The sequence below is a fragment of the Ceratotherium simum genome, chromosome 32 (genome assembly GCF_057802395.1).
Source record: "Ceratotherium simum simum isolate JZ-2026a chromosome 32, ASM5780239v1, whole genome shotgun sequence".
NCBI lineage: Eukaryota > Metazoa > Chordata > Mammalia > Perissodactyla > Rhinocerotidae > Ceratotherium > Ceratotherium simum.
The window spans coordinates 14,043,020-14,056,899 of record NC_141931.1 but is presented as its reverse complement, the minus strand read 5'-3'; the positions used below and the strand labels follow the sequence as shown (position 1 = coordinate 14,056,899).

Below are 13,880 nucleotides of genomic sequence, written 5' to 3'. Positions count from 1 at the left end.
ATTTCTAAGTTTTAAGAGTTGTTGCTAGGTTGCTTTTTTTTTTTAGGGCAGTAACATTTCAAATTTCCAAAACAGTTAATATTTTAATGGAGATAAAATAAAATGGTGCTTGGAAGGCAGGGAATTCATAATCTTTCTGTGACAATCCTCTAGTCTCTGCTAAACCTCTAAGCTCAGCCAGCTCTTCTTCCCTGTTCCTCCCATTGGCTGACCTGGCCACTCCCCCAAAAGTTTGGGACTCCGAAGGCCTTCACTGTCCCAGGAACTCCCTGCAATTATATTCTAAAGTTGGAATATTTCTACTTTTGTACATTCTTCAAAGGAGAAGTTCAATGGCTTTCATCAAATTTCCAAAAGGGTCCAAGACCCAAAAAGGATTAGGAGTCACTCCTCTGGAGTGTGGAGGATAACAGAGGACTGAGATATTGCTGGTGACATGATGTAATTCTCCAGAAGATAACGCCCAAAAAAGTGGATTTTATTGGAGAAACTTTCCTGTGTCCATGAAGCAATCAAAAACATTTTTGATCCACATTATTTTAAGGAGGAGCAAGCTCTACAAATAGTTTACAAAAGGGCATGGGTGCTGGAAAAAACAAACAAACAGAAAGAGCTATTTTCAAAATCAGCTAAAAGATCATTTCTTCTCCCACATATAGTTTCTCAGAGCAGTTGGTATTTGATCTATGTAAAGGGAAAGAGAGTCATTTGGGGCTTCCATTCAAAGGGGTAAACTTTTCAGTGGAGAATGAAAGGGGAAAGTTAAATGGGGTACAGAAAAAAATAACTGTTTATAGAATTTGGGAGACTATCATTTGAGGAGACTCAATAAACACCTCTATCTAAGTCAGGGGTCATGTCTTTCCTCCAGTTTTTCCTTCTCCCTCGACCCAGTGCTGCTGGCTTCTCTCCACACACACCCTCACCCTGAGAGCAAGCAGCATCTGACCAAAGCGGGTATTCAGTAAATGTAGATTAAACCAATAAATAATTGAAGCAGCTTTATACAGAATAAACTACAGGAAATGCAGTGGGTCCTTAAATGAGATTTCTTTGCTAGTAAAGCTTTGAAATCAAGAATACCATGATTTTTCTTAACTCGTAATTAATGCCAAGAAAGAATTACAAAGGCAGCTGTCTACCTCTCAAGAAAGTACCTTCATTCTTATAAGACTCCTGATTTTCACAAAATTACCTTCTATTGTTCCTACTTCATTTCAGCCATTATCACCCTTATCATCAAATGGTATAATATAATCTCGACGATTGCTTTGCATGGTTATTAAATAATAACCATTAAATTAATAAGATCTCTAGCCTCTATTTAAAATCTAAAATAAGGACAAAGATAAAAACAGATACAAAAAACCATTAAATTAATTAACAAACTACAGATAGAATAGGGCCCATCAAAACAGGTAAAGCTTTAATGATATCTCTGCTCATTACATTGTGGAATGAGTGATCTGTCCTCTGGCATAGGTGATATTTTGAAAAAGGTCTCATTATCTCAATTCCAAAAATAATACTGTCTCTGCTATACTTTTTCACTTTAGCTATTTCTTAAAACATATGGAATGACTAAAAGATACAGGAACTGCAAAGCTAATTTACATGATGGAAACTTAGCTGTTTCAATGTCCAGCAGTGAATTAAATCATACTTAGCCATGGGTAACAAAAGAAGAAAGATACTTCATGTTTTCCGAGTCTTTCAGGTTTTCAAGAAGACTGTTTTCTGAACATGGTCTTTTCAAGTTACTTTATTATATATGTATATGTGTATGTATAGGTATGTGTATATATGCATATTATACACATATATATAGGTGTGTATACACAATGCACATTGTATATAATGTATGTGTATAATATGCATATATACATATAAGTATTTTATATGTATTATATACAACAATACATTATATATATATACACATATCTAAGACTTTAAGTGGTATTCCTGTAGAGAATAAAATATTTCAGAATGAAAAGTTTTGGAGACTTGGAAACTACCCAATTCTAAGGAAATCTTATAAAGAATATGTTCTCTATCCAATAGCAGAAACACAGTTAAGATTTACTTTAGCTTTAATTTTAATGGTTTATAAGCAATATAGCTATTCTAGAGATAAAACAACAACCTGTAAAAGGACTCAAGATTGTTTAATTAAAAACAGGATGGGATTCTTGGCTTCACTATTCTTTAGTAAGAAGTTGAAATTTAGTATATTTAGTTGTTTACTTTTAGGTGTCTAAAAGTATTCTGCGCTTAGGAAGCTAAATCAGTAACTGAAGACACTGTTAGATCTCCCCAAGAAGATATTTGCAGGTTATAGATTCCCTTGAAGTAAAACTATTCCACATAGATCGGAACTCAGAGTGTCAGTCAAAAGGAGCCCAGAACTTCCCTACTAGTTAGGATCAAATTTGTGTTACCTTAGTTTCTGATTTACTATCATCTTGACTCTTGACTTCACCAAAAATCAAGAGAGAGGCAGGGAGGGACCAAGGGGCAGAGGGAAATGCTCATCATTCTCTTCAAACATTTCGTAATAACATTCCATTAAAAAGTAAAACTCATATTTTTGAAAGCCCAAGTAGAGATCTCATTTCAGAATGTAACACAATGATTGTTCCAAATGGAAGCTTTTTTAAAGAATGAAGCCAACACAGCCATCTTTCTACACAGAATTTCTTGAGCTAGTTTCCATCTTTACAAGGCCCCTACAGAATTCCAGCGGGCGGTCCTTCTGAAGTCAGTGGAAGCTATAAGCAAAGTTCTAAGATAATGTGAAACGATAATTAGGCCAGATAATTTCTGGTAAAAGAAAACACAGGTACTTTATGAGACTTGAAACATTCAGTGGACTAATAAGGCTTACTGTGCATTGCTGGCTACCCAAGAGGCCTCTACTATATTGCAAATTTGGTTTTGTTGCCTGATGCTCTCGTAAGGCAGTGGTTTCAGAGCAGCATCCTCCATTCAGAAACTACATTAGGAAATTAAGAGTATTAATTAATTAGGAGTACTAAGAAATACTCAGTCCCCTCCTGAAACCTACTAAATTTAATGAAATGGGATTGCTTTGGGTTAGCTTCTCTGTATGAGGAAGCGTAGAGAAGCGCTGGGCTGAGCAATTCCATGCTTTATCCTTGAGCAACTGCTTGGGTCCACTGAAGCAACTCAAGGTTGTGGGCCTCAGCAAAACAAATTCCTTTAGGAAGGAAAAAGGGGTAGTAAAGAACAAACAGTAGCAGGTAGAGAGAAGAGACCAACTTTTAAAGTCCAAAAGCTACCACATGATCAATCAAAGTCATTCGAGGAAAAAACTTAAAAATAAGAAAGCATAAGGGGAGTGAACTAAAATAACTAAGACATTTCCTAAAAGAACACTAATGTGCAGAGTTATTCTAGTTACTTCTACATAGAAAACTTGAAAATAGGACTAAAGACGAGACTAGTTGCAATCAGTGGATGGATATTATGACTGTAGCTATTTTTGTCTTCTTTTGTCCTCTGTTGCTTTTAAACACGTTTAGTGCAAAATTAGACATACCTTCCAACGTGTAACTGATTTGCCCATCAACTTGCTCAGACCTACAATCTTCAACCAATATCTGAGACTAGTCTAGGGAATGAGCTTTTAAGGAAATAGTCAAAAGCAATGGCAGGTCTGATTATTATTATTTTGGCAACAAAGAAAGAATAGTGGTTACTTTTCTTCAAGTTCTTTTATTGCTAATTTGAGATGTTATTCTAGAACATTCTTGTACTAAAATCAAGATCATTACAACTGGAAGGAATTTTAGGGATCATTTAGTACAACCCATTATCTTATGACCTGAAAAGGTCAATGGTGCCCAAGGTCACACTTTGACAGTGGCAGAGGCAGGACTAGAACCCAGATCCCCTGACAGCTGCTCTAGTGCTGTATTTTACCAAATAAAGTCCACGGTTAGCAATTTACTTACAATGTATTCAGATACAAAATAAATAAATAAATCTTCTTTATTTCCTGTATCTGCCCTGCTATTCCTCATAAGTCCCCACCACACTGAAGTGAGAGGAACTAAATTTAGTTGCATCCATTAAACCAAATCCATTTAATGATTTAAACAGTCAACTTAGGTAAATTCAGATTTCCTCCTGCTTCCTGGCTCCTCTCCAAGATGGTGTCTAGCCACATATGTGTGAGCAGGGAGGGCTTCTGTGACCTCGGAGTGAAGGGAGACAGAAGTCTTGGACCCATGCCCACATTCCCTCACTCTCTCCTCTAACTCCTTTGGCCTGAGTGGCATCTCCTTGTCCTCTAGGTCACTGGGCCCCCAGCTGGCGTCTGCTGCTGAAGACTGGCTGGTGACCTCATGGTGTATTCACCCCTGCCTCAAAAAGGGCCTGGTGGTATCACCTGCTGAATTGGTTCCTCCTCGCTTCTCTCTGAGGTCTTGCCACTACTCCCTGCCTGTGCAATCCACCCCCGGCTACAGGGACAAATCGTTCCTACAGTGGCAATGCCCCTGCTAACTGCCCAGCAAGCACCCTCAGCATCCCTCTACAAGGCGCACTGGAATATTCCTCACCTTCCATACCACACCAGAGTCTAAGACACAGGAAACAGAACTCAGGTTCTCTCCCCGCCCACCACATTGTGGAGGCCCCAGCTTCATTGCTGAGGGAGGAGGGAGTTGGGAGTATATCTTGTGGGGTACCCTTCTCTGCTTCTCGCTTTCCCTCCACCTATCTAACATGCCTCCCCCATCTTCCCCCTGAGACTTCAGACAGCAGAGAGAGGGAAGGTCATGTTTCAGTCTCTGATTTTTCTGCCTTCTTCCCACAATCTATCATGGCCAGAAGGGGATAGGCATTCCCCTCACATGGGACCATATTCCCTCCTTCTCAAAGTGGGATTCACTTTTCTTTCTCTGGAGCCATAAGTGTGAAGTGGTATGGCAGAACATGATTTATTGAAGAGAAAGATGAAAAGAAACATTGATTTAACATTTTTACACTATCCTCCTCATCACAGCTATTATATTCACGACCCTAGGGCCACAAAACTGAGAGTCTATATATTCAAATGCCTCATTGAAGGACCGGTAGTCTGATTCTGGTCCACAGAATAATAACAAATAGCCTTTCGCCTGCCACCCAAAGACAGCATTCACACCTCCACCATGGGCTGTGGGAATGATGGAAAGGGAGACGGGATGAGCCAGGAGGGCACCAAAGGCCCACTACACTGGGACTCTGAGAACAGATGGAAAGAACATGGGTCATTTCAGGAGGGTGAGGAGAAGACAACCAGGCCCCTGTGATGAAAGGCTCTAAACCCAGTCATGACACAGCAAATCAAAACATCTTGGCTATTTTGCTGCCTGTCACTACTGACATTCTGTCTCTTACATCATTTTATCACAAAGTAAAACAGAAAAACAATCTGACTTAGGGGAAATTGTGGGGGTTAGAGTTAACATCTGCACAGCATGTTATGTTCCCTGAAAGCAATGCGCCACATCAAGCGAATTAATATTTCTCCTTTGAAGTTCTTATTCACATTCAGCCCTCCCTTATGTGAAACATAATCTCTCATCGTATGCACTGCCCCCCAACCTTGAAAAGAAACGTGCTGAACCTTCTCCCTGTGAACTGTTACCTTTACATACATGAGAAAGCGCTTATTGCGGGAAATGAGAAGCATCACCATAGGATCAGAATGCAGCATCAAATGATGAAAAATCAAAAGATGGGAACTATACAGCTGCCAAAATTAGGTTCAAAGAAAATGGAAAATTAAAAGGCAAGTATGAAAGGCTTCTTGTCCAAGATCAGTGGAATATAAGAATTACCAACAAAAACTATCAGGAGAGACTGTCTGTCTGTTTAGAAGTCTGAGGTTGTCTGGTGAGATGAGGGACGGTAAGAGGACCCAGCAAAGAGCGAAGAATAGTCAGCTCAGATCAGGAAATGGAAAAAAAACAAATAGATACGCATTTCAAAATGAGATCCACAGCTGGGCAGGATGCAGCAGACCACTCTGAGATCCCAATACGTGTCTGTCTGCAGAAAAGTGCTCAGGCCTCCAACTCCCGGAAAATGTTTTAAAATGTAATTAAAATACACACAGCTCTCTCTTCAGCTCTTGTCACAGATGCAATTTTACCTGTTTTTGTTAATTTTTTCTTATCATCCTCTCCCCCACTAGACCACAAATCCCCTGAGAGTGAGGGTTTTATCTGGGTTGCTCACTACAGCCTCCCCAATACCTAGCACAGAATTTGGCACATGACTGGTATACAGTGACAAATGAAACTTAGGTCAAATTTATGATTGGGTGGGGGCCCATGGAATGGGATTTGAAACATACAGAGAATGCCGGCCAAATAGCTCTTTAATCATCTTGTGACAGTAACTAAAGTTCCCTAGTCAGGGATTCCTTGCTTTGAAGGCAGTCAATCTTCAATGACACCCTATTAAAATGCACTACCACCTGACAGGGTTCTTGCTTTAGGTAATTATTTAACACCCCACTGGGTGGTTAGATGACAGATAACTGAGAGAAAAACCCTCCCAAAAATAGAATGAGGAGGTGCAGAAAGGTGCCAGGGGCAAGCCAGAGAAAGAGAAGCACGCCACAACACCACCTCCTTGAGCTTCCAGAAGTTTATATTAAACACGTGTCTTCATTTCCGCCACGAAGACGCTTACCTGTTATGTTCCCCAGAAAAAACCACGCTACCTTCTCACCCTTCCTATGATCATTTATCGTATTCCCTAAGAGCCATGATTTTTATGCCTCCACAGAAACATGGAAGATTAAAAAAGAATCAACATAGATTACAAAATGAAGACTCAAAGGTTCCAGAATGATTTATATTCTATCCATAACCATTTTCAATCTTTCATCTTACCAGCACTCATAAATAACACACACTCCATTTAAGAACACAGCCCAAAATCTCTATTATTTTCAGCATGATTGCAAACAGCTAAGCCAATCACATAAACAACTAAGTGGGGAAGCGGCTAACATTTTGTCTTCGTTTTGAGCAGCCGTTGTCAGAACTCTGCCCTGTGGAGGCCCAGGGTTTCCTAAGACAGTTATCCAAGGCCCTGGGAGAGGGAGGGAGAAGAGAAGCCAAGAGGAACGCGGAGGGGGCAGGGGTTTGTTTCCTGTTGCTTCAGCCACAGAAGCCCTGCTTTGCTGTCTTTTCTATGGGGGCTTCTACTCGACGTTCCTTTTGAAGAACCATTTCCACGGTTTTAAGAAGCCTGCAGACTCCTGATGGAGAGTACTCAAAACATCTGTGCCTTTTTCTTCCAATAAGAGTATGCTGCACAGCCTGAACAAAGAAACACTTGCTACAACATAATATTAAAATAACAAGTTAAGAAAATTTCTCTCTTAAGGGGCTTTCCACCCCGCTTAAGTTTTTAAAGTTTAGGGACTGCCCAACTTACAAAGAGTTTGTGTTCCAGAAGTTTAGTTTATAAGGCAGGGCTTTAGAACTCAAGGCTCACTTTCCTACAAAATAATAACATTATGCCAGTCCCAAGGCATGCAGTAAAAGCCTGATGTCCTACAGATGAACTATAGTGTTACCAATACCACTAGAAATAAAGTTTTCCTTTTGCTCCTTGTTGAACGGCTGCTGTGGGCCAGTGGGGGCGCCTAACCAACATTTATATTATTTCTTTAAAGCAGTTCATCCTTTGATATGTGATGAAAAGAGAGCTAGTCACGATGGAAGTGCTTCCTCACTCTCTCCCTCTTGATTGCCAGGTTCCAGGGCAGCCCACGTCCACCACAGTCAGCAGCTGGCCAAATGCACGTGCACAAGTTGTTTGCAAGCTGGATAATGCCTGTAAGCCACAGCCTATCACCAGTTCTGTAAAGCTCACTCATGGTTTGCTGGTTTATTCTCCAGCACTTCCTATCATTTTCTTATGACAATCTGGCACCTAATATAGATCCCAAAAAAGCTTGAGAGGATCTAACACTTATACAAAAAAATGCTGGCAGTGTTTATAACCTTCTCAAAAAGAAAGAGAGAGAGAGAAAAAAAGAGAGAGAGAAAGGAAAAGATAACACGTAACTATAAATAACTTTCTAGGTTGGACTAAAAATTAATTTTTGTTTTTCCTTCATTTCAGCCCATTTGGTAAGCTAATGAACTGAAAGAGAAGAATTCGTTTTAACCAAACAATTCTAAAGGATTTCAGAATTTCAAAACTTGGAGTTCTGAACAGATTTGACTCATTTAGCATCACAAATTATCAAAACAAGTCAATAAAATATTAATAGTCAATTTTCCACCAAAACTGTTGAGCTGTTCAGAATTCTAAATATCAAAACTCTAAGGAAATGCTCTGCCACAGAATCAAGTCATTTAATATGCTAAAATTAAATCAATTGCCATTAATGAATATTACCCTTAGGATAGATATCTTTCCACGCCTGTGCAAAAATAGAAATGCTCTTATAGAAGTGTTTTCACCTCTTATTCATAAAAATAATAGGAAGAAGGAGAAGAGGAAGGAGGGAGGAAGCGGAGGAAGAAGAAGGAAGAGGGGGAAGGGAGGAGGGTGGGGGGGAGAGGAAGGGAAGGGGGGAGGAGGAGGAGATGATGAAGGACTTCTTCCTATGCGTGACTTTTGCACTTTATGCAACATTCTACCTTTACATACACCACACCATCACCTTGTACTGCAATTATTTTCTTACAGATCTCCTTTTCTAGGTGTATTCTGAGTAAAGGGACCAGAGTACTGGTTAAGAGCGTGGACACTGGGGGCTCACAGATCTAAGGTCTATTCCAAGTTCAACTCCTAGTAAGTTAGTAAAGTTTGCAAGGGCAAGTTATCTAAATTCCCTAAAGGTTGACTGCTTCATCTAAATAGGGATAATAATAAATACCATCTCACAGGGCTGTTTGAGATTAAATGAAACAACACATGTGAAATTACGTGCCCTGAATATAGCAAGATTGATGATGATGATGCCTTTACATCCCGCCACGCCTAGCACAATTCATTGCACATATATGTTTCTTTAAAGATTTTATTTATTTTTATTTTTTCCCCCCAAAGCCCCAGTAGATAGTTGTGTGTCACAGCTGCACATCCTTCTAGTTGCTGTATGTGGGACGCGGCCTCAGCATGGCCGGAGAAGCAGCGCGTCGGTGCGAGCCCGGGATCCGAACCCGGGTCGCCAGCAGCGGAGCGCGCTCACTTAACCACCAAGCCACGGGGCCGGCCCTGCACATATATGTTTCTTGAATTGAGTTGAATTTCCCCATGCTGTCTGCCTGATGAAGTCCTACATTTTCTTTCTAGAGATGACATTTGAGCAAAAATCTCAAAGAAGATGTGATGCCTTCACCTGTCCACTGCTTGGGGACCCCACAGCCCTGTGTGCATACCTCCGTTAACTCCCGCCCCACCAGCCTGTAACTATTTGTGTGTGCTGCCTTCTGAAGCTTGCAGCTTGCTACATGAGGAAGAATAAAATCAGCCTTTCATAAAACAGTGAGCTCCTTTTTCTTTGCACTTCCAGAGTCAGGGATAGGAAAACAATAAATGCTTGTTCCCAGGCGAGGCTGAAGACACCCATAACCACTAACTGAACCCAAAGAGAGTGGTGTGCCTTCCAAAGGAAGAGATGAGTGCTCATATCAGATCCTTTCTCAACCTTCAAGGCTCCACTCAAATCCCCCTCCAGCATGAAGCACCAGCCAGTCCAACCACGCTCATCCCTCCTTGTCTGAATCCTTATTGTAAATTAAACATGGTCGCTCCAGGGCTGTGTGTTAGTCCTGTCTCCTCAAGCACCCTGCAAGCTCTGTGAAGGGAGGATTAACTAATTATAAATTCTTTTGCAGAGAACAAGGACATGTAATAGGCAGGAAACAAATATTTGATTGCTTGACTTAGTTCTGTTTTCCAATGTGCTCGAAGTATTTCTCCAGAATTATCTAATTAATCCCAACTTGATGAGAAGAAAGGCAGATTGGATCTGCACAGATGGGTGCCAAGTCCTGGCACCCTCTGCAGCGCGAATGAGCAAGGGGTGTTCTTGCCGGCTCTGCAACAGTGCCTCTCTTTGGCCAGCACTCAATTTTCTGAACTAATGGCTCAGCACACAAAAATTAACATTTTACATAAACCGAAAACTAATTGCCAACCAAGTCTTCATAGCGTTGTTAACCAACAGTACACTGGAACTTTGAGTTATATTTCCTCTAATTAAATGGACTGAGAAGTGGTCCCAAGTCCCCCAGAAAGACGGTAGAGGGAACCACCATCTCCCCTGTGATCAGATCACCCTGCATGGAAATAATTAGATTCAGTGCAACTGAGAGCTGACCGCTCTCCCTAAGAATACTTGCCACCGACATTTTCAAAGACTATTAGCCAGACACCTTTTCCTTCACAAACTCTGCTCCTCTCCCTTTTTCACATCAGGGATTTTCAGAGACCATAAAAACAATAATAATAATAAGCCTCCACAGTCATATAATGCTTTTTAACTTTTCAAAATGCTTTCACACCTAAATACCTACTAGATCTTTGCAGCCACCCTCAAGACGAGTAGACTAGATGAGACGGACTGTCTCACTTTACAAAAACACAAAGAATCAGAGTGGCCGGGGGGCCGGCACCCCTGGCGGCTCATCTGGCATCTCATCTGGCATAGTGGGTAAGTGCTCGCACTCTGCTGCTGGCGGCCCGGGTTCGGATCCGGGCGCGCACCGACGCACCGTTTGTCAGGCCATGCTGTGGCGGCGTCCCATATAAAGTGGAGGAAGATGGGCACGGATGTTAGCTCAGGGCCAGTCTTCCTCAGCAAAAAGAGGAGGATTCACATGGATGTTACCTCAGGGCCGATCTTCCTCACCACCCCCCCAAAAAAAAAGAGTGGCCGACAAGGTCCCAACCAATGAACAGCAGAAGGGGGAGCACGATCCAGCCTTCCCTCCTCTCCCCTTGGTGCTGCTTTACCACACTATTGACCAACAGGCTGCCATGTAGCTGCTCAGCACCTTCCTACACTGTGGCAGGCAGATAACTTCTCTGAAAGAGACCGCCCTAAGTTTCTCAAGAAGAGATTGGGTGTCCCTGCAGAAACCCTGCCCTTCAAATCCCTTGTCTTAACCAATGTGTTTCGCCATACTGAAGGCAAGTTTCCATCCAAAATGGTTGACTAGCAGCCAATCGTGGTGTTCTCATCTTTGTTCATGCTGTCAGGGTGACATATGAAAGAAATATGAATAAAGTGACAGGATGAAAACAAAGCTAGTGGCTGGTGTGAGATACACAGACAGGGTGTTAGCCCCATACTCACTACAATTGGGTCAAGTTAACACTTCTTTTTTCCCCTACATATGCGGTGTGGAAAAGCTATTTAGAAAATGTTTTTAAATATTTAGGACCAAATAAATCAATATTGTTGGGAAACACTTACTCTGACCAGAACTCATTTACTTGCCCTAGCGCCAGGTGAATAACAGAACCGAGAATATCAGGATGAACCAAGACCAGGAACAAAACAGATGTTCAGCATTTTCGCCTGGAATGCCCACCCAGGCCCGCCTGCAGTCTCCACGCTGGCTGGTGACCCGGCACGAACACTAGGATATCAGAAGCTCAGAAGAGCAGCCTTGTGAATAATATTTAGTGCCAATGTAACAAAAATAGGCCTTCTAGAAATTACCTGACTCTGCAATTCACTTTGCTGCTTCAGGCGAAGATTTTCAGGTGTATCTGCCACCGTAGTGAAAGACTGCTTTGGGTAGTGTCTGTGGAGAAATTTTTTAAAAGAACATAATTAAAATATTATGACACAAAACAATGCTTTAACACCAATCGTTTTATCCTTCCCTTCTGTCACAATGCAAGAGGTGTCTCTCCTCTTGGCTAAGGTCATCTCTCATTATTCTGGATCCCAAACCCTCTTCCAACCTCATGACCCTCTATCACCCAGTTACCACACTATTCCCAAAATTTCAACCTAAGCTTCTCTATTCTATTAGCTACTTCCCATCAGCATCCAAGCACAAAGCTTTCCTCACTTTTAATATCCCTTGCTCCACCCCACACTATTCTAGCATGTGGTGCTAGAACCATCCTTGCTTTCAGCCAAACTTCTTTACAAAGAGACCTAAACTCACTGTCTCTGCTCATCTCCCTCCAATTCTCTCCTCAACTCTATACATTCTGACTTCTAACTCCTGTTTCCAGAAGGTTCTCTGGCCAAAGTTATAATGACTTCCTGTGGCACAGAGGATCCAACAGACATCTTTTGGTCTTCCTCTTGCATGGCCTCTCCGCCATCTGGAAATGTCCTCTTCCTTGGTTTCTACATCACCACACACTCCTGGCCTGGCTTCTCCCCCTCTAGCTGTTCCTTCTCCGTTTCCTGTGGGCTCCTCTGTGTTTGCCCATCCCTCTTCAGGGTTCTAACATGGGCTTTCTCCTCTTCTCAGTCTACACCTGGGTGATCTCATTCATTCTCACAGCTCCCAATTACTCCAAAACCTATATCACCAGCTCAGCTTTCTCTCCTGAACTTCAGATCCATTGGCATTTCCACTTGTGTACATCCCATACTCACCATAAATTCAACCAGTCTGGAACCCAACTGTCCACCATCCCACCGCATCCCCAGGACCAGTCGCGCCCCCTGTATTCTCTCTTTCATTCATTAGTGCCCGGTTCCCAAGCCAGAAAACTGGGAGTAATCTTGACTCCTCACACATTTAATCAACCAATCACCAAATATATTGATTCTATCTCCTAAATATGTCTCAATTATATTTACTTCTCTCCATCTCCACTGCATATTTTCATCATAGGGCACCTTTATCTTTCAGGTAACTAAAACACTTGCCGGTCTTGCCCTTCTAATCCAAACTGCCAAAGCAAACATTCTAAAATGCCCATGTGATCACATTGTTCCTCTGAGTAAAACCTTTCAACAGTTTCCCGTTGATCTGAGAATAAAGTCCACCTCCTGCCTTCCAAGGCTCCCATGATCAGCTCTCTGCAGACCTCTCGCTCACCATCCATGCTCTGGCCATGCAGTTCACCCTTCCCTTTTCCACCTCTTCCCCCACATGCTGTTCCCCTGGCTTGGGACACTCATCCCTTCTCCCACCTCCCTTCTCTGGCTAACTCCTTTTTATCTCCTAGGTCTCGCCTCAGATGTCACTTTCCCCAGGAAGTCTTCCTGGTCTCTCAAATGTGCCCTGGAATGTACTTTCCTTTCCATTATAATTCTTATCATATTCATTTGCACATTCCTATTGACATGTCTCTGTCTCACAGTACAAGGAGAGTATGGTGGCAGCAAAAACAGGCTATCTTGTCCCTTGTCAGGGTACATTCAGCATCTACAGTGTCTGGCTCATGGTACAACTTCAACAAACATTTGTGGAAAGAAGAAAAGAAGAGAGGAAAGGAGAATAGGAGGAGGAGAGAGAAGGGAGATAACAATCAGCCATATTACCACAGCACGTGTCAGGCTACAGAAAAGCTTCACCGTGTTATACCACATATGGTCACCTACACGCAAACACACAGGCCCTCCCGGGGATGAAGTGAGGGCATCTACCCCCCATGCGGGTAAGGGCACAAACGCTGATCATGGCTGCCTCCTCCCTACACCAGCTGGCACTGAGGGTACATCTCTAGCTGCCGCGACTCTATCACCACAGAAGCTGTGGAGCTCAGAGCCGTCCCTCAGAGTCCCCTCCCCGCCATTTCCTTCTCCCTGGCCCCTCCTCTTGGTGATGTCCACCCTCAGTCTTCAAAAATCCTCTACGCCTCACTGTTTCAAACTCTACTCTCCTTGTACAAGGTTCTTTTCAGCATCCCTGCTT

General features: G+C 42.2%; 1 protein-coding gene across 2 annotated transcripts in view; it reads right to left on the bottom strand.

The window, feature by feature from the left end:
• Nucleotides 1-13,880, bottom strand: part of NEBL (nebulette) — a 337,317-nt gene that overhangs the window by 201,568 nt on the left and 121,869 nt on the right. For both annotated transcript variants that reach the window (XM_087420771.1, XM_004425309.3), the window contains exon 3: nt 11,714-11,798. In XM_087420771.1, coding sequence (XP_087276897.1) covers nt 11,714-11,798 — 85 coding nt within the window. The remainder of the gene's footprint in view (nt 1-11,713; nt 11,799-13,880) is intronic.